Source organism: Nyctereutes procyonoides, unplaced genomic scaffold, assembly GCF_905146905.1.
Source record: "Nyctereutes procyonoides isolate TBG_1078 unplaced genomic scaffold, NYPRO_anot_genome, whole genome shotgun sequence".
NCBI classification, from domain to species: domain Eukaryota; kingdom Metazoa; phylum Chordata; class Mammalia; order Carnivora; family Canidae; genus Nyctereutes; species Nyctereutes procyonoides.
The window spans coordinates 53,605,862-53,625,366 of NW_026575043.1; the positions used below are offsets into that span (position 1 = coordinate 53,605,862).

The window sequence follows — 19,505 nt, forward strand, 5'->3', positions numbered from 1 at the left end:
CAGGATGGCCAGAAAAAGCATGGAGGTGTATTAATCAAATTGTAAGTGATAGATACCCAATTCCTACTAGCTTAAGCAGATTGGCTTATATGAATGACATGCAGCTTCAGGCATGGCTGTATTCAGGTGCTCAAACAGTGAGATCAGGAATCTATAGACATAGACTTTTCAGCTGTCTTTTGTATTAGGTTCATTCTCTGGCAGTCTGTCTCCAGGTGTGGGCAAAGATGACCCCAGCAGGATAGCATCCTGCCAACTTGGCAGGTCTAATGGAAAAAGAAATTTCCTTTGTCATTTCCAACGAATGTCCTGAGACTGATTCTTACTGGCCCAATCTGAGGCACATACCTATCTCTGAACCAATTACATGGACTCTGATTGGATGGGCCTGAGTCCCACACCCACTCCTGGAGTGAGAGAAGGATCAGCCTATCTAAGTTATGTGAGCTGGGAGTGAGAGAGGGACAGGTCCTGTCCCAAAGAAACAGGAGAAGGAAGATGAATGCAGGACCAGTGAAACCCACAGATGACCCTCCAGGGGCACCAGCTCATGGGATATCCGTCTTTCTGCCTGCTTTTTTATCACTTTGCAATCCCCTCCTTTCTTCCTCAGCTCCCCCATCATTCTGCTTCCTTAAATACTCCCATCCCTCTTCCCCCCTCATCTCTCATCTTGTCTTTCTGCCTTGTTTTCACACCTTACTCCCCCAACCCTCACTTTTAGACCAGTCCTCAGTCAGGTTGGGGAGGACATTTACTTCTGGTTTGCTGTGTGGCCTTAAAGCCTTTCCTTGCCCTCTCTGTGCGTCTCTCACCATCTCCAGATTTCTGTCTCCAGCCAGGGTTCCCTGGCATCTGGATGGAGTACCAGGGTGGCAGAGGACGGTCAAAAGGACTGAGCATGGGACAGTGGGCTCCTCATCTGCTTTGTGCCAGTGGCTTCCTCCTCAGCCACAGGCTGTGCAGGATCCTTGCAAACAGGAGAGGACTGATTGCTGTCGCTTAGCAACTGGGCTGGCTCCTAGGAAACTGAAGAAGGCTTTGGATGCCAAGCAGGGGTGGGAGAGGCGCAGCAGGAGGAAGCCAGCAGCCCCTGGTGAGGGGCTGTACTGGATTTGGGGGATCTCAGGAGGGAGGGATTGGGAAAACTGACTGAGGTGAGACTTTGGGGTTGTCGTGACAACCGGAGACAGGAGGTCCTTGCCTCAAGCCTTTTCTTGGGTCCCAGGCAGGGTGGAGGCATGAATGTTTGTTGAATGAACGAATGAATGAATGGGTGCTCACATCCTGCCAGCTGCTGTGCTCAGCCTTTTATACACATCATGTCCTTTAAGCCTCGGCCCTGTGAGGTTGGTCCATTATTATTTCCATTTTCCAGATGAGGAAACTGAGGCTCATGGTAGTGAAGCGACTTTCCCTAGTGTCCCCCAGCCAAAGGGTGGTAGGGCCAGGCTTTGAATCCTGGCGTCTGGTCTCCTATCCAGGGGTTCCAGAGAAACTGAGGCTCTCTTCCCACTCCCCACTGCACCTTCACCTCTTGGGCCTTGTGATTCAGGATTTGACCTTTTGGTGCTTCAGTTCCCTTATCTGGAAGATAGGGCCATACTAGGGCCTCCTCATAGGGTCACACTGGTCCACAGGAAGATACTGGGCTTGGACAGGTAGGGTGAGGGGTACTACTTGTTGGGTCCCCACAGTAGAGGCCAGAGGCATTTGAATAGTCCATCCTGAACCCCTTTTTCAAGGTCTAGCTTGGGATCTGGTCCTCAGGGGTCCTGCATCCCTCACTCCTTTCCTCATCTGTCCACAGGGACCTGGCCCCCCGAGACATCACCGGCACATCTGACCCATTCGCTCGTGTGTTCTGGGGCAGCCAGAGCCTGGAGACTTCAGTGAGTGGTGTCATGGATCCGGGGAGGGGTGGGCATGGAGGCGGGCCCTCCTCAGCTCTCGAGCTCTCTCCGCCTTCCCCAGACTATCAAGAAGACCCGTTTCCCACACTGGGATGAAGTGCTGGAGCTGCGGGAGATGCCAGGTGCCCCAGCCCCGCTGCGGGTGGAGCTCTGGGACTGGGACATGGTGGGCAAGAATGACTTCTTAGGCATGGTAAGCACCCCCTTCCCAACACCCTTCATGGCTCCCCACTACCCCCATGAGGGAAGGAGAGGGAAGATGGGCTGTGCATCCTGGGATCTGGAAGGATTGATGTGAAGGCTGTCTCAACCAGCTCCTTGGCCCAGCCCGGGCGATGGAGTGCCACTGCCCCATTGTACAGGTGAGGAGACAGAGGCTCTCCAGGGGGCAGGAACCTGCCCAAGGTCACAGGGAGGGCCCAGATCCTCATTCTGGAGTGAGGGTACTCAGAATGACCATGTGCTAAGTGCTTCTCCAGCAAGATCTCACTTATGTACTCCTCATGACCACCCTTTGAGGCTGGGGCTATTGTCTGCATTTTATAGGTGGGAAAACCGAGGTTCATTCAGAGAAGCTGGGTGACTTTCCCAAGGCTATACGACTAAGAAATGGCAGAGCCAGGATCTGAGTTCAGGTTTCTCTGACTCCAGAATTTCAGTGCTTAATCCCTACCCCCTGGAAGCACCGGGCTCAAGGTCTCTCTTGGAACCTCAGTTTGCACATTTGTAAAATGGATGCAACTGCCCCTGCCTCTCAGTGGTAGTGGATGTATAGTCAGGGCTGACAGTTTTTATTTTTTTAAATTTATTTTTAATTTATTTACTTTTACATGTTTTTTTAAAAAGATTTTATTTATTTATTCATGAAAGACACAGAGAGAGGCAGAGACACAGGCAGAGGGAGAAGCAGGCTCCCCTCAAGGAGCCTGATGTGGGACCCGATCCTGGATCCTGGGATCACACCCCAAGCCGAAGGTAGACGCTCAACTGCTGAGCCACCCAGGGGTCCTGGGGCTGATGGTTTTTAAAAGGAGGCAAGATTTGAGCAAGTTTCGGGGAGACTAGGTTATGCACAGCCAGTGGCGGTGAGAGGATGGATGTGTAAACAGTGCAGCAGCTGTGGGAAACAGCCTGGCTGTCCCTCAGATGGTTAAAAAGCATCACCACATGCCCTGGCAATTCTACCTCTAGGTTTGCACCAAGAAAAATGAAAACACACAAAAGCTTGTACATGAATGTTCACAGTAGCATTGTCCATGAGAGCCAAGAGTGGAGGCAACGCAAATGCCCCTCCGCAGCTGAATGAATACATACAGCAGGTGTATCCGTACAATGGAGTGTTCCTCGGCCATAAGAGGGAACGAGGTCGTGGCACCTGGGTGAACCCAGAAGACATGCTAAGGGACAGAAGCCAGTCCCAAACCCCCACATATGATACAATTTCATTTACATGAGATGTCTGGCGTAGGTGAACATGTGAAGAGAGACAGTGGATCAGTGGTGGCCAGGGACTGGGGGTGCGGGTGGGAGCTGAACAGTGACACCTAATGAGCACAGGAGTTTGGGGGCGCTGACAGTAAATGTTCCGAAATTAGCGGTGATGGTTTCTCACAGCTCTGTGAGTAGACTGAAAACCACTGAATTACACTTGTTAAATACATGAATTGTATGTGATGCAAGTGACATCTTTATAAAGTTATTTTAAAAGAGAGAGAGGGTGGGGCTTAGGGGCCTTCTGGACTTTCAGCTTTTGGACAGATGTGATTTGTGTACCCAAACAGCTGACGATGGCCTCAGTCCAGTTATGTGGTCTCTAGAAGCTGTGTGACCTTGGGCAAGTCACTCCATCTCTCCAGGCCTCAGTTTCCCCAAATGTGAATCAAGGGTCCCCTGAAGGCCCTAAGTGTCCTGACAGGAGCTAGTAAATTGGGACCAGGGGAGGGAGTGTGGCTGCTGTTGTGTTGATGGGGCATGATAGGAGAAAGGAGGTGGGCCCCGGCAGTAAATGCCTCCCCCCCTCCTCGTAGGGGGGCAGCCCAAGCTCTTCTTCTAGGCCCAGGTGAGGCCTTGGGCCTGGCAAGGTGGAGCTCACCTGAGGGTCCTCGTGTCCCCACCGCAGGTGGAATTCCCCCCGCAGGTCCTGCAGCAGAACGCACCCAGTGGTTGGTTCCGTCTCCTACCCTTTCCCAGAGCCGAGGAGGATTCTGGGTAAATGTGGGCGCGGAGGGGGGTGGCCAGGCTGAACCCGTGCTGAGTGCCATCTTCAGCTTGCGGGCAGGTCCTCGTGGGTGCCCATGTCCGCCCACAAGCTGTCACCATGTCACTTCATTCACTCACTTCACAAAAGTCTTATAATGGGTGTTTCCGTGTGTCCAAATGAGTTCACCCTGTACCCATCCACCTGTTTGCATGCGAGTGTATCAGTTCACACTAGTCGATGTGTGTTCAAAACCCTGGGTCCTTCCACACCTGCCCTTGCCTGTTCACACTGTCTGTTCTTGTACACCCCATACCGGCCACACTGTTTACATTGACTTCCCTGTCATTCCTGTTTATCCCTGTCAACATCTGTTCACTATACCCACACCTGTCCACACCTGCCCACACTTGTCTGCATCTGACTATACTATCCACACCTCTCCACGTTGTATACATTTGTTTACACTGGCCACATCATTCCACACCAGCCGTATCTGTTGACTCTGTGCTCGGCCGTTCCTGTTTATCCCCGTCAATATCTGCTCACACCTGTTCACACCTGCCCACCCTGGCCACACCTGTTCACATCTGCCCACGTCTGCCTCGTTTTGCTAATATCCATGCTCCATATCTGTGTTTGCGCCTGCCTATCTTGGCCATCCACACCTGCACATACATACTTACTGCTCTCTCCTCTGCGATCTGATCCCCATCAGGGGAACCCTGGGTGCCCTGCGGCTGAAGGTGCGCCTCAGCGAGGACCGAATCCTGCCCTCTGGGTATTACCAGCCGCTCACGGAGCTGCTCATGGCGTCTGTGCTGGAGCCAGCAGAGGTGAGTGCATCAATTCTGCTGGGGATCTGGATTATGGCCTCCCCCCTGCTTTAGGGATCCCTACCGGGGCTCTTTTGCTTTGGGGCCTCAGGGCCCTGGGCCACCTCTCCTGCGTCTCATCCTTCCCCAGGAGGATGCTGCTAGTCCGCTGGCTGTGCTGGAGGAGCTGACCTTGGGGGACTGCCGCCAGGACCTTGCCACCAAGCTGGTGAAGCTCTTTCTTGGCAAAGGCCTGGCTGGACCCTTTCTGGACTATCTCACCCGGCGTGAGGTTATGCGGACCAGTGAGTTGCCTACATGAGCCCCAGACATCACATCCCAGGGGATGGGTCTGCATATGGTCTCTGAGGGAGAAACAGGGGTGGGGCGTCAGGCAGAGGCCGGGCCTCCTATGTGGGGACTGTGGGGGGGGGGTTCCTACGTTGTGCACCACTAGCCAGCTGGGGATGCAGTGTTGGATTCAGGTGCTGGCTGTGCTACTCTTGAGCTGTGTGACCTTAGGCAGCTCATTGAACCATTCTGGGCCCCTGGACTGTGGATGGAGTTGATATTGCAGCTCTACCTGATTCCTGAGGCTGGAAGAATCACGACTCCCACCCTGGGTGGATGGGGTGAGGTGGATCCAGCCCCCAAATCTCAGCAAACACTTCCCTCTGTCCTCCCAGCTGACCCCAACACCCTCTTCCGTTCTAACTCCCTGGCATCCAAGGCAATGGAACAGTTTATGAAGGTGAGCAGGCAAAGGCCTGGTGGGGCCCAGAGCTTGGTTGGTCTCAACTGGCTCAGGGTAGCTGGGTCAGGGTACTGGTGGCTGGTGCCTGGCCTTTCCCTGAGATGCACCTGCATAGTGCCCCCTACTCCCGCTCGTGGGCATGCCACAGCCCCTCTCTGAGGCTCCCTGCACAGTCCCCCTGCCCCTGGCTCTTGGGCACGCCCCGGCCTCACCCTCAGCCCTCAGTCCCATGGGGTGCTCCTGCCCTCAGCTCGTGGGCATGCCTTACCTGCACGAGGTCCTGAAGCCGGTGATTACCCGCGTCTTCGAGGAAAAGAAGTACATGGAGCTGGACCCGTGCAAGATGGACCTGGGCCGCACCAGGTGAGCAAAGCCTCGGGGGAGAACCCTGACCCCCTGGCAGCCCCCTTGTGTGCCCAGAGCTTTATCAGGCTGGGGCTGTGCCAGTAGCCACCACTCCCTCTGGCACAGTTGCTCAGGAGCTCCTCAATTCCAGCATAAAGCCTCACCGGGAGCACCGAGATCCTTAGGCTATGTAGGGTAGTGGTGATGGGCAGGACTCCAAAACAGCTCCTGGGTTCAAATCCCAACTCTGAGGTGGGCAAGACAGACCTTACACCTATATGGGAACAAGAAAGAAGGGATGAAAATACTGCAGGTACAAAAGTGTTATGCCATCACACACCCAACGGAACAATCATCGAGAACCTACTATGTGCCAGTCTCTGGCTGAACACTGGTCCGCAGTAGGGAATAGGTGGATGCAAATCCGCCTCTCAGGGGGAGGCAGATAGTCAACTAAAGAAGGCTATTGAAGCTGCTCAGTGGAATGGAGGGAGAGAGAGTGGGGGAAGGGTTGTGGGAAGTACCAGGAGCAGGGCAGGGGCTTGCAGTACTCCACAGGGTGCTCAGAAGGACAGCCTCACAGAGAAGGGGACCTTTCAGCAAAGACTTGAAGGAGATGAGGGAGGTAGGGAGGCAGAGATTTGGTGGAAGAGTGTCCCGGGCAGAGGGCAGAGCAAGTGCAAAGGTGGGAGCATGTGTCCAGCATGTCCCTGCTGACAATGCCCTGAACCAGAGTTGGTGACGATGTGTGATGCGGAAGGGATGGCCTCTTTGAGGAGGGGTCATTTGAGTTAATGGGTGCAAGAGTGTCTCAGGCAAAGGGAACAGCATGTGCAAGGCTCCGAGACAGGAATAAGCTCAACATGCTTAAGCAGCAGCAGGAGCCTGGTGGGGATGGTAGGGGGGAGGTTGTGGAGGTGGGACGGGAAGGTGGGTACTCTCAGCTCGGCTGGGGAGGTTGCTGGTGGAGGGTTCTGAGCAGACAGATGCTGGGCTCCGAGGCACAGCCACTCTGTTTCCCCAGGAGAATCTCCTTCAAGGGCACGCCCTCCGAGGAGCACGTGCGGGACGCCAGCCTGGGGCTGCTGACGGGCTACCTGGGGCCCATCGTGGACGCCATCGTGGGCTCTGTGGGGCGCTGCCCACCTGCCATGCGCCTTGCTTTCAAGCAGCTGCACCAGTGCGTGGAGAAGCGTTTCCCCCAGGCGGAGCACGAGGTGGGCCATGTGTTTCCATGGAGCAGATGGGGAGACTGAGGCTGGGGAAGGAGAGCAGCTCGTCCAGGGTCACACGGAGAGGTAGGGCAGACATGGGACAGAACTGTGTGTATGGTGTGTCCTGGCACAAGTGAAGATGGCATTCCTGGCGGGTTCTGGGATCCAGACGTGGTGGGAATAACAGTAATTGTAGTGACAGGTACCAACACTTACCAGGGCTCGGACCTACTTTGATGTATTCCTTACCTTAGCTCGTCTTCATATCCACCCTATGGGGTGGGTACCAGTATGCTCCCATTTCACAGAGGAGGAAACAGAGGCCCAGAGAGACTAAGTCACATGGTCCTGGGATGGGCACCTATCTAGGTGGGCTGGCTTCTGAGTCTGCACTCAAAACCACCAAATAATAGAGTCTGGCACAAAGTAAGTGCTTCTAAAATTCAGCTATCAGAGTGAGTGAGAGAGAGCACGCAAGAACAAGTAAGCACGCTGGCTCACAGTAGGTGCTCAGTAGCGGATGCCCCAAAATAGCCTAAGTATAAAGCCCCACATGTGCTAGTGTTTTGTCAATATTGATATCAAAGTTGAGAGCTCAGCGGCACCTGGGTGGCTCAGTGGTTGAGCCTTTGCCTCAGGGCGTGATCCCGGGGTCCTAGGATCGAGTTCCACATTGGGCTCCCCGCAGGGAGCCTGCTTCTCCCTCTGCCTATGTCTCTGCCTCTCTCTGTGTGTCTCACATGAATAAATAAATAAAATCTTTAAAAAAAATTGAGAGCCCAGGTGCTGCCGCAGGTGAGATAAATGAACAAAGTGGTTGCAGTGTGGGTCAGCAGGGAATGGTAGGGACTGTGGCAAACTGGAGCTCCCACAGCTTGTCTTCAGGGGGCAGCTCCAGACAATCAGTTATTGTCATGTTGGAATGGGGACCCAGTATTGCCAGATCCTGAGAGTTCATTTTCTGAAGCCAACACTCTGGATTTTATGTGAGGTCTCTCATTTTTAAAATGTTGGCACTAATTCACCTAACAACAACTACAGAACAATTCCACTTTGAGCCAGTTATTACACATTTGCAGCTGGACTGGCCCGTGAGTTACCAGTCTGAGCCCCCCCGGTTTAATGGTCAGCATCCCTTCCAGATGGCTGTTGTCCTATCTTACAAATGGCCTCACATCAGGCTCTTAGGTTGTGCTGAGGTAATAGAAATGTGGACTGGGGGTTCAGTTTGTAGAAGAATCTAAGATCTGGGGGATCCCTGGGTGGCTCAGCGGTTTGGCGGCTGCCTTTGGCCCAGGGCGCGATCCTGGAGTCCCAGGATCGAGTCCCGCGTCGGGCTCCTGGCATGGAGCCTGCTTCTCTCTCCTCCTGTGTCTCTGCCTCTCTCTCTCTGTCTATCATAAATAAATAAATGAATCTTTAAAAAAAAAAAGAATCTAAGATCTGCTAAATGGTGGAGAGGTAATGGCCTAGTCCCTAAGAACTTGAATTAAGAGCTTTTGATTATGCCACGCCTCTCCCCGCATTCTGTTTACAGAGGCCCAGAGAGGTCAAGAGCCTTGGCTGAGGGTTGTGGACTTCAAGCGAGGCCTCTACTCTCCCAGTGGGGGTCTTCCCTTCTCCCCTTTGACCCGGCTGAGGAGTGAGCTCTGGGCCTCCAAACTGGGACGGGACTTGATTTACGCCCCACTTTGCCAGGCTCTCGCCTGGGCTGGAGGTGCTAAGTGGGACACAGCTGTGGCAGGGAAGTGGAGAGGCCAGCTCCCTAGACAGTCTGGCCCTTGTTGGGGACCCAATATCAGTGACACCCAAGTGTCCTCTTGTTCTCAGCTCCCACAGTTAGCAGAGGCCACGGGCAGGGATCAGGAACATTCTCAGACCCGTGAGGGTGAATGGGGTCATGGAAACCCAGGGGAACCCCTTTTTCTGCCGCTCTGACACCTGTTCCTCCTTCTTAAGAGAGGAAGTCGAAGAGCTCATATCAAAGACTCACATTACCCTGGAATATGGCAGGCGAGGGGGCGGTGGCCTTGGGGGCAGCTCAGGGTCCCAGATGAGTGAGTGGGGGCGGAGACCCTCCCTCTGGGCAGTGTTAAGCACCTAGTTTTTGGCAGGGCTCCCTGTGAATGCAGAGGTACCGCAGGAAGCTGGCACACACCCAGGGAAGGTATTGTCTCAAGTGTGAATACAACCCCTAAATAAATACTGGAGCACATTCTTGGGCTAAATATAGCTAGGCAAGTGTGAAAGGTGGGTGGGGAGTGATTTGGGGAGAGCCAGATGCACCCAGGATAAAGGCACACCCTCTCTCTCAGTTCCCTCTGCTGGCACTGGGGGAACCAGTCTCTCTTGCAGGTAGGTGGCCCAGGCCTGGCACTCACACAGAGGGGCACTGTACTCTACAGGTTGTAGGAGGCAGGGGCTGGGGCTAGGGGGCGCACACAGGACTGGCTCAGGAGCCAGCTGGACTGGGTTCACTCCTGAGCCTGTTTCCTCATCCAGAAAATGAGGGAAATAATACGTACGCCGTACGCTGTATGCCGTGGGATTGTTAGTTCAGGCTGGTTCCTGATGCTCAGCAAGCGGTCCACAGGAGAGTGCGATGCAGGGAGAGTGCGATGAATAGCTGAGAGTTCCAATCCTGCCTGGGTTCAGGTCTTGGCTCTGCCATTTACAGCTGTGTGGCCTTGGGCAAGTGGCCTCTCTTTGGGCTTCAGTTGCCTTCTCTGTAAAACGGAGATAGAACCCTTCCCAGGGTGAGTACTAAATAAATGAATGCAGAGGTATATGGCGTGGTGCTGATAATGCAATAAATCATAGACCAGGATTGAATTCTGCCTCTAGTCACCAACTGTGTCACCTTGGGCAAGTCGCCTGGCATCTCTGAATTTCTGCTTCCTCATCTGTAAAAGGGGAATATGATGCTGCTTCGTCTATAGGGCTGTGCCCTTCGCACGGTGCTTGGCACAAGGCAGACTCTGAGGATGTTGGGCTCAAGCTGATTGTGCAGGATTGGTATTGTCACTTTATTTTCCAGGTGGAGAAACTGAGGTCCAGAGAGAAAAAGCCATCTTGGCAGACCAGTATGGTCTCCTGGCCCATCTCCCATCTCACTTCCCATTGCACCACCCACCTATAGTCCGTGCTGCTCAGTTTCCCCATCTGGGGAGTGGGTTCCTGGGGGCTCCTCTCACCTGCTGCTTCTCTTGGCAGGATGTGAAGTACCTGGCCATAAGTGGCTTTCTCTTCCTGCGATTCTTTGCACCTGCCATCCTCACCCCGAAGCTGTTTGACCTCCGGGACCAGCACGCGGATCCCCAGACCAGTCGCTCACTGCTACTCCTCGCCAAGGTGCCTAAAGTGGAGTCCCACATCCTGGGGGTTCTGAGCCAAGGAAAAGCATAGGCATAGAGCTGGAAGGCCAAACTTGCAGAAGACCCAAATGAGACTCAGAGAAAGCAGTCTGAAACACCCATTAGCCCTCCATCCTGAATGGGAAGGCATTCATTCATATGTTCTCCAATTTCTTCTCTTGAAAAGAAAACCCAAGCCTTCCAGGAGGAAAGCAGGAAGCGGGCTAGTAGTCATTTATACCTTAGTATGAATTAGACCATCTTTGCCAAGTGGCCATATGTTGAGGTTCCAGTGGGCTCCAAAGTATGCATGATAGGATCAGGCAGTCCTGGGGAGGGGAATCGGGCGCCAGAGGGAACTGAATAAGGGCACCAGGGGTGGATATCTGTCCACAGGGAGGGGTAGATACTGCTCAAAGCAGATGCTGCCACGAGTTTTCTGTCATTGAGCACTGATTTGAGAATCAAGGGCTCTGTTCTGGGTTCACAGACAGCCCTTCCCCTGCAGTGACCTCAGCCCTGGCATCCCCTGCTTCTTTGCTCCAGGCTGTGCAAAGCATTGGAAACCTGGGCCAGCAACTGGGCCAGGGCAAGGAGCTGTGGATGGCCCCCCTCCACCCTTTCCTGCTGCAGAGTATCTCACGTGTGAGACACTTCCTGGACCAGCTGGTGGATGTGGATGGGGAGGAGGGTGAGTCCCTTGTTCTTGCCACATCTGGCTTGTCACTCTATGGACCCTGGGGACCTGGCTTTCCCCACCCCACCCCCAGAACTGAGACTGTGGACCAGTGGGTCAGCTACTCAGTCAACTAACATCTCCTGGCCCCTACTGTGCTAGGTCCCAGAGATGAAGAGAGCTCAGGCCCTGTCCTCCAGGCCATCCCAGCCAATGTGGAGATGTGTCTGAGTGCTGTTGCATGCTGTGCAAGCAATCAAAAGATATCTATTAAGTGCTTACAAGACACTTCCAGGTGCTGGGGAAACAGCAGCAGATAAGACAGAAGAAATCCTGCTCTCATGGAAGTTTCATTTGAGCAGGGACCACAGGCTATAAACAAGATGAGTTAGCATATAATGTAGTATGTCCAGGAATGACAGCATAAGGAGAAAAAAGAGGGAAGAGAATGTTGGGGTGGGGGTGGCAGGTCCGACTTTTAGATAGGGTGGACAGAAATGACCTTTGTAGGGTGTTCTTGGAGCAAAGACCTAAAGGAGGACAGAGAGTAAGCCATGAAGATCCTGGGGAAGAGAATTCCAGGCTGGGAACCGCATGTGCAAAGGCCCTGGGGTGTAGCAACAAGGAGGAGCCAATGCAGAAGAGTGAATGAGGGAGCACAAAGGAGAGGTAGGGGCCAGATTGTGTGGGGCTTCGTAGGCGGCTGGGCTTTGCTGTGCAGTGAAATGGAACGTGGGACAGTTTTAAGCAGAAGAGTTGGGGCTAAGTCTGTATCACAGTGTGGGGCCCGGGCATGAGATAGTTGGATGCAAGTCACATAGGAGGAACCTGTCCAGATGTGAAACCCTGGTTGTGGCATAGCAGGGTACCCACGGCTGGCATTGGGGAGGGACTCCCCAGGGTGCCTAGTTGGCAGGTATTCCCTGGACTGACTTCATGAGGCATGCCGCCCTGCGGGCTGCCTGCACCACTGTCTACAGAGCTTCAGGAGAGGGACTGTTGTGGCCTACTTTGTGCTCCTCACCCCACCTCCAGTGATACCTGGAGGAGTGTAGCGCAAGGCTGTCCTGCTGTCCATCGTCCTGCCTCATGCTCAGCCATAGAAGCCCAGGGTACAGGGGCAGGGCAGGTTGGGCCTGGATATGAGGGGTTCACTGTCCCCCTCCCCATTTCCCAGAGGCTGGGAGCCCAGCCAGGGCCCTGGTGGCCCCCTCGGTGATTGTTCGGGAAGGTTACCTGCTGAAGCGCAAGGAGGAGCCCGCCGGCCTGGCCACACGCTTTGCCTTCAAGAAGCGTTACTTCTGGCTCAGCGGGGAGACCCTCTCCTACTCCAAGAATCCTGAGTGGCAGGTGGGGCTCCAGCCCACAGTGGAGGGGTTTCCAGTGGTGGTTGCTCTCGTAGAACTGCCTCTCTATAACCAGGGGGAAACTGAGGACAGGATGGGGCAAGGATGTAGCCAATCCAGAGTCTCAGGCCAGGCTCAGCTCACGCCTTTGGGCCAGTGTGGGCACAGGACAGGCACAGGTACTACCTACATTCACCATCAGACATCCTATAGAATGTGCACCTGTAGTGGCCTGCACACCACCCCCCAGGTATGGACATGCCCAGGACATGGACAGTGGTAGCTGCCCTCAGGTGCTCCCACCCAGCTCTATGCCCACGCGCTATCCTACTCCCATAAAATTGAATCTGCTAGCTCAGATGTCTCCGCCTGGCTGTGTAGGTACACGCATGCTGGCATTTGTTCGCTCACTCATTCATCAAACATTTTTTGAGTGCCTACTATATACTATGCAGTGTTCTAGGCGCTGGACATACAGCAGTAAAGAAGACATAAAATCCCTGTTCTCCTGAGCTTGCCATTGAAATCCACAGCAACTCAGGCACCTGCTGGCACGTTCGCATTTCTGTGTCTGCCCACCCGTGAATCGTAGCTAAGGCTGGACAGGGTGTGGTTGCTTATTATTCCCACTTCATCAGCAAAGCAGAGATTCTAGAGTTCCAGTCCCCGGTTTCCAACCCCAGCTCCACTAGCTGAGTGACCTCGGGAGGGTCAGGTAGCCTGCTGCGCCTCAGTTTGCTCGTCTGCACATCGACTCAGCACCAGAAATGTGTGTAGGTTGATAAATGCGGAGTGCCGGGAAGCACATCCCCTCTGCCGAGCCCGCGGTGGCTATGCCGATTGGTGATGGTGATGGTGATGGAAGCTGGTGCCCGGGGAAGTTGTCGCTGCCTTGCAGTGATGGGGCGGAGCCGGGGACTCGTGGCCTGAGACAGTGGTAGTGCACCCGGATTACAGATAACACAGGCTCTGAGTGTCCCACTCCGGGGTGGGGGGCGGGGAGCGCGGCGGGGACATCCCCTGATGCACGTCCCCAAAGGAAAGCTGTCCCTGGGCCCCGCCGCTCCGGCCCCCAGCCCACCCTGCAGCGACAGGCCTGTCTCCCAGATGCGCTCCTCCATCCCGGTGTCGCACATCCGCGCCGTGGAGCGCGTGGACGAGGGCGCCTTCCAGCTGCCGCACGTGATGCAGGTGGTAACGCAGGCCGGTGCGGGGGCGCCGCACACCACCTACCTCCAGTGCAAGGTGAGGCGCCAAGGATGGGGCGGAGGGCGTCCCTCGGGTCCCACCCCAGCCCTGACCGCCCCTCCATCCCTGCAGAATGTGAACGAGCTCAACCAGTGGCTGTCGGCCCTGCGGAAGGCCAGCGCCCCCAACCCCGACAAGCTGGCCGCCTGCCACCCCGGTGCCTTCCGCAGCTCGCGCTGGACCTGCTGCCTCCGGGCTGAGCGCTCAGGTGAGGGGGCAGGGCGGGCTCAGGTTCCTCCCTCCCTGCCTGTCAATCAGCGGTGTCCCACCTCCGCCTGGGCTGGCTGTGCAACCTGGGGCAAGTTCCTTAACCTCTCTGTGCCTCAGGCTCCTCAAGCATGAAATGGGGTTAATGAAAGTATCTGCTTTCTTAGGTTGTTTCGAGGATGGAGTGGGTTGATACACACAAAGCACTTAGAACACTGCCCAGCACATAGTGCTCATTACATGTGAGGTATTTTTTAAGCACCTACTATGTGCCAGGCATCTAGTGGTACACAGGCGTGAGGCTTGCTCTGGAGGCAGACAAGTGAATAACCAGACAATTGCAGTAGTCTTAATAAGCACCAGGGTGAGGCTTTTGAGGCTCTAGGGAATGCCTCTGACCCAGCCCCAGAGTTGGAGATCAAGGAGGGCTTACTGGAGGAGGTGCTGTTTAGATGTGACCTGAGAAGAGTAGGCATTAAGCAGTGAAGTTGGTGACAAGGATGGGGTAAGGAAGTGTTGTTAAGTGGAGTAGAGAGCATGAGCAAAGGCCCGGTGGTGGCCCAGGAGGAGCTGAAAGATTGAAAAGGGTCTGTGTGGCTGGAGGCTGGACTGTGGGAGGAGCCTGGAGGGGGAGTGAGGCCACTGCTCTGCTGGGCAGGAGTGGAGGCAGTGGAGCTTGGTGAAAGTAGTAGGTTGGGAGAATGATTTTAGAGGCAGAAGGGTCGGGGCTTGGCGACCATCTGCCACGGTTGGGGGGTCGCTTCTGGAGGGGCGAGGGGAGGCGGTACTGATGGTGCCATGTTCCCCTCAGCTGCTGGTTGCAGCCGCACACACTCGGCCGTCACCCTGGGGGACTGGAGTGACCCACTGGATCCCGACGCTGAGATCCAGATGGTGTATCGGCAGCTGCTCCTGGGACGGGACCAGCTCAGGTGGGAGCCCCCATCAGGCCCACTTCCCCCGCTATGACCAGCCAGGCCAACTGCCCCGCATTAACTGCCGTGTTCATTTATTCATTCTCTCCGTACGCTTCAGCTGAACTCCCGGATGCGGGGTGTGCAGGCTCAAGGGGAGGACTGGGAGGCATCCTCAGGCAGGCCCCAATGCAGAAGTGGATCTTGGATCTTTTAATAGCCGGGCCTCCTGAGACATGGGCACAGGCCTGGGATGTGTTCCTGTTCCTTCTTGGTGGGTTTCCCCACTATTCTAGAGTTTTGTTCCAACTCCTCCTCGAGTGGGTTCTGAAACTGCCCTGCCAGGCTTCGAATTCGGGGCTAGCCACTTACTGGCTGTATGATCTTGGGCATGTTGCTTATCCTCTCTGTACCTCCGTTTCCTCATCGGGAAAGTACGGATAAGAATAGTACCTTCCTCATTGGGTTGTCCTGAGGGTCAAATGAGCTAATACAGGTGAAGCGTTTTGTAGATGCCTGGTCACAGCTTTCAGTAAGTGGTAGCAGTTATTATGCTGTGCAACCTCGGGCAAGTTACTTTACCTCTCTGTGTCTCAGTGGACTGTATAATGGAGCCACAAGTAAGTACGTTCCTCAGATACATTTTTTTTGTTATAATTAAATGAGTTAATACACGTGAAGGGCTAATAGTAGTGTCTGGCACTCTAAGTATTTAGAGTGATGTGATGATGGTGGTGGTGGTGGTGGTGGTGACTGAAGGGAACCTGTGGTGTCTCCTGCAACCAGCAGAGAATCTCTGGGGTGGTGAACAAGATTGGGAGTCAGGGACCAACCTTATCTTTCTCCCTTTCAACTGCCAGGATAAAATTCCAGGAAGATCCCAGCATAGATTCAAGTCCAGAGGCAGACACTGAGAAGGGCTCCAGGGCCATGGAAGGTAAGAAGCTAAGGAGGTCCCCTTTCTTTGCCTTCTCTGCCACCTCCCACAACTTGCCAAACACACTCCTGTGTCCTTCCCCATGAGTGTCCCATTTGCAGTTCACCAGCAGGTGTGGTGAGTGATGGGATGGAGTATGGGGGCTCTCAGGGCTAGGGCCAGTCTGGAGCCTGAGAAAGCCGTTGGGTCTGGGTTATGGCCACCCACCCGGCCTGGCTGAGCCCCCGTGGTTCCCTGTCTCCCTCGTAGGGGCCTGCCCTGATGCCCTGGCCCAGCAGAGAGCGGCAGCTGCCCGCCTGCTGGAGGTGCTTGCAGATCTGGACCGAGCCCACGAGGAGTTCCAGCAGCGGGAACAGCAGAAGGTGGCCCTGGGCCCCCTTGGGCACTGAGGAAATGCCAGAACCAGCCCGGAAGGAGGAGGAAGGAGCCAGCGGGTCCTTCTCAGCGCACCCTGGCCCCTTGAGGCTGTCCTGTACCTCGTTGACACTGTAGCTTGGAGGCTTCCAGAGATCTCCTAGTCTCAGTGCCCTAAGTCCAGAGCCCTTACATGGAAGCCCTCTGGCAGGGAGCTGGCCTCGTACTGAATGAATCTCAGTTTCTGGGCTGAGGCAGATGGGAGTGGGTGGGATAAGGAGCTTGACTCATTTGGCTCACCAGAAGCTTTCTGCTATATCAGACTGGGCTCTTCCCACACCAACCAGGCCAGCCCGTTCCTGAGCTGCTGGATACAACTGTACCTGAATCCCTGACACCTATGTGGCCTGGTTGCCCCAGTCAGGCACTAAAGAGGCTCAGCCCTTCCTGTTTTCATGTCTGCCAATCCGTTAAACCTCATTGATCCTCCTGAGCCCTGCCGTAGCCAAGAGTCTTAGCCACAAGCTTCCAGAATCAAGTTCCCTCAGGAATAATGGAGGCTTGGAGCCCAATGTTCCAGACTCAGACCCTTGGAGCCTGGGAAACCTTGGGCTAGGCTTTCATCCCGTCTTTTGGCCTCATTTCATGCTGTATAAAATGAGGAGTGTCTAGATGTGTGGTTGTCAAACTGAGGTCCACGGAGCTGGCTTGGGAGCCAGGGAGGGCTTTCTTAGACCGTGGTCCAAAGCTCACTCCCTAGGTTGTCTTCTAGCAATGTGGATTCTAGGACCCCACCCAGACTTTCTGAATCAGAATCCGAGGGGTGTGGAGGCAGGGATCAGGATTTTTAACAAGGTCCCCCTGGTGATAAAAATAACATGAGATTTGATGATCACGGGGCTGGGCAATGTTGTATATTAGGGTTTGAGGTGAGATTTTGTTTGAGAATGAATCATAGAGGGTAAAATGTTTGGGAACACCCAACTGACAGAACTGGAAGGGCCTCCAAGGACTCATTTCTGGTTTTGTGTGACTAGAGGGTGGGACAGAAACCAAAGCTGATCTGGAGGTAAAGGGGACCCGGAAAGATGCGGCGCGATCCCCAGGATGGTCAGCAGGGGTCGCCTGGAGCCGCAGCCACCCAGCATCCTGGGATGCTGCTGAGCTGATGGGAAGCTTGTTGCAGTTCCTGGATCTGTTCCTAGACAGACTGGGTCCTCCTTCTTTAGGGCAGGGGCTGGGGTCGAAGCAGCCAATCGCGGTGTCCCCTAGCTCCTTCATGGCTTCCCGGAGGCTCTCGGCTCCCAGCGCAGGTCCCTCATTCCCAGTACTGTATCGGGGAGCAGCTGCGTGCATTGTCTTGTGCCGTGCTTCAGAACAGCACCTTCAGCCCTGCCCTCTTGGAGACTAGGACTGGGAGGGTCTGCCTCTGTCACCCTCACACTCCTCCCTGCCTACCCCAAGAGAATTCTGGGGACCCCTCCATCTCCAGCTGCCCACTGCTGAGAGGGCCAATGGTCCTGGGGTCATATTTTGTTGCAAGCTCCTGGATGAGGTGGACCAGAGGCCCCCAGGAACAGAGTCACCCACCCACCCCCCTTTGGCAGGAAAAGATTGAGTGAGGAGGAGAAAGACCATTTATTTCTCCACCCACAGTGGGACTGGTAGGTTTTCAAAAGAGCAATCGCTGGCGTCCCTTTAAATCTTGGCTGTCTTCCACCGTGGCAGCCAATCAACAGAGGCGGAGCTGGTGAGTTGCCTGGGCAACAGGCCCCTGGTTGGCCAAGACCATCAGCCACCCCACTGCCCACTCCCAAGGAAAGGGAAATGGACTCTTTGCTGTCCGGTCTGCTTCTCAGCCCTGCTGGCTTAAGCTAGGCCTCCTCGTCTTACTCCTGAAGCCAGAAGCTCCAGCCTTTGGATCTCGATGTTGGGAGTGATTTGATGGAGAGGATGGGGTGGGGAGGAAAGGAGAACAGTGCCTTTATCTGGGACAGACATAAGGCCCGGGGATGGAAAGGCAGAGGAAGGACGTCAGAATCCCAGAAGGATGAAGAGACACAAGCACAAAATAAGATCCCTCTGGTCCCCCTGCCTCTGGCCCGCTCCTCTGCAGAACTGCTCTGATTTGGGGCTCCTACCCCATAGGCCGTACAACTGCCCATTGGTGGGTGGCATAAGTGGGAGGAGGCTGAGCTTCCCAAGGGCCCCTTTCCCCCCTAGCCCCAGCGGGCCCGCAGGTGTATGACCTGAATCCTGCTTGCTGACAAGCCTGTACAGATGTGATAGAGACACAGATGGGAATCCGGATGGAGTATCACAGGGGTCTTCTGTCTCTTCCCCCCAGTTTGGGGGTAAGTAGAGGCACGTGGGTGTGCGTGCATGTGTTCAATAGGACACGTGTGTTTGCGTGAGGGGGTGGGGCTCTGTCTTTTTGGTAGGGAGGCTGCTGTGGTTCCTGGTACTCTCTTGGCCACCCTCTCAGGGAGCTACAAGTCGGAGCTGGCTGGCCTGCCATCCTCCTATCATTCCAACTCCCACCAGCCAAATCCCCAGAATGCTTCTGGCTATCACAGGCTCCTCCCCAGCCCTGAACTGGGGCCACCAGGACACACCTGGCGGAGGGAGGCAAGTGCCAGACCAGGGGCCAAGCAAGAGGGAAGGCGGGCAGCCTTGGGCCTCAGGCCTTGGCTGCAGCCTCAGATACACCCTGGGCTGTGAGCTCAGCCAGCACGTTGTCTAGGTAGCTAGCATCCGGGTAGCCATGGCCTGTGAGGTTGGATCCAAACTCGGTCTTGTGGTGGATCTCGTTCCACACCACGGTGTCCGACTCGCCCGTGGTGCTGGAAGTACCGATGGTGAAGATAAGTCTCCGCTCCCAGGCGGTGATGAGCAGCCTCAGCACCTGGCGGGTGGGCACCAGGATGGGCATGTGGGTGAGTGGCCCGAGCCCCTCCAGCCTAGCCTCCCTCCTTCCCTGGCCACGCTGTGGCTCCCTCAGCTGCCCTCTGTGCCCTGCAGCATTCCCAGTGGCTGCCCAGCTTGGCCATTTCCTTGGATGGACTCCCAGTAATAGCTCTTTACAGATCATCTGCCTCTCTCATCTGGGTCTCAAACTGAAGACCCTCAGCTGTGTTTGGTTCACTAGATAGCCATTTGGTGACTTCTTAGGCAATATTCAAAAATCTGGAGATGTCACATGAAAATCAGAACGCCTGGCTTCTCTTGAAAA

The 19,505-nt window shown here is 55.0% G+C and overlaps 2 protein-coding genes across 8 annotated transcripts in view; one reads left to right on the plus strand and one right to left on the minus strand.

Annotated features, from left to right (window-relative positions):
- RASAL1 (RAS protein activator like 1) overlaps positions 1 to 16,725 on the plus strand; it is a 30,445-nt gene extending 13,720 nt beyond the window's left edge. For 5 of the 7 annotated variants that reach the window (XM_055322258.1, XM_055322260.1, XM_055322259.1 and 2 more), the window contains 16 exons: positions 1,811 to 1,892; positions 1,975 to 2,106; positions 4,033 to 4,121; positions 4,829 to 4,946; positions 5,077 to 5,230; positions 5,612 to 5,676; positions 5,930 to 6,042; positions 7,049 to 7,241; positions 10,452 to 10,589; positions 11,138 to 11,282; positions 12,445 to 12,617; positions 13,721 to 13,858; positions 13,934 to 14,069; positions 14,880 to 15,000; positions 15,843 to 15,919; positions 16,169 to 16,725. In XM_055322258.1, coding sequence (XP_055178233.1) covers positions 1,811 to 1,892; positions 1,975 to 2,106; positions 4,033 to 4,121; positions 4,829 to 4,946; positions 5,077 to 5,230; positions 5,612 to 5,676; positions 5,930 to 6,042; positions 7,049 to 7,241; positions 10,452 to 10,589; positions 11,138 to 11,282; positions 12,445 to 12,617; positions 13,721 to 13,858; positions 13,934 to 14,069; positions 14,880 to 15,000; positions 15,843 to 15,919; positions 16,169 to 16,308 — 2,014 coding nt within the window. In that variant the 3' untranslated portion in view covers positions 16,309 to 16,725. The other 2 variants (XM_055322263.1, XM_055322264.1) reach the window with 2 other exon arrangements.
- Positions 16,726 to 17,892: 1,167 nt separating this feature from the next.
- DTX1 (deltex E3 ubiquitin ligase 1) overlaps positions 17,893 to 19,505 on the minus strand; it is a 36,153-nt gene continuing 34,540 nt past the window's right edge. The window contains exon 10 of the mRNA XM_055322265.1: positions 17,893 to 19,178. Coding sequence (XP_055178240.1) covers positions 18,954 to 19,178 — 225 coding nt within the window. The 3' untranslated portion in view covers positions 17,893 to 18,953. The remainder of the gene's footprint in view (positions 19,179 to 19,505) is intronic.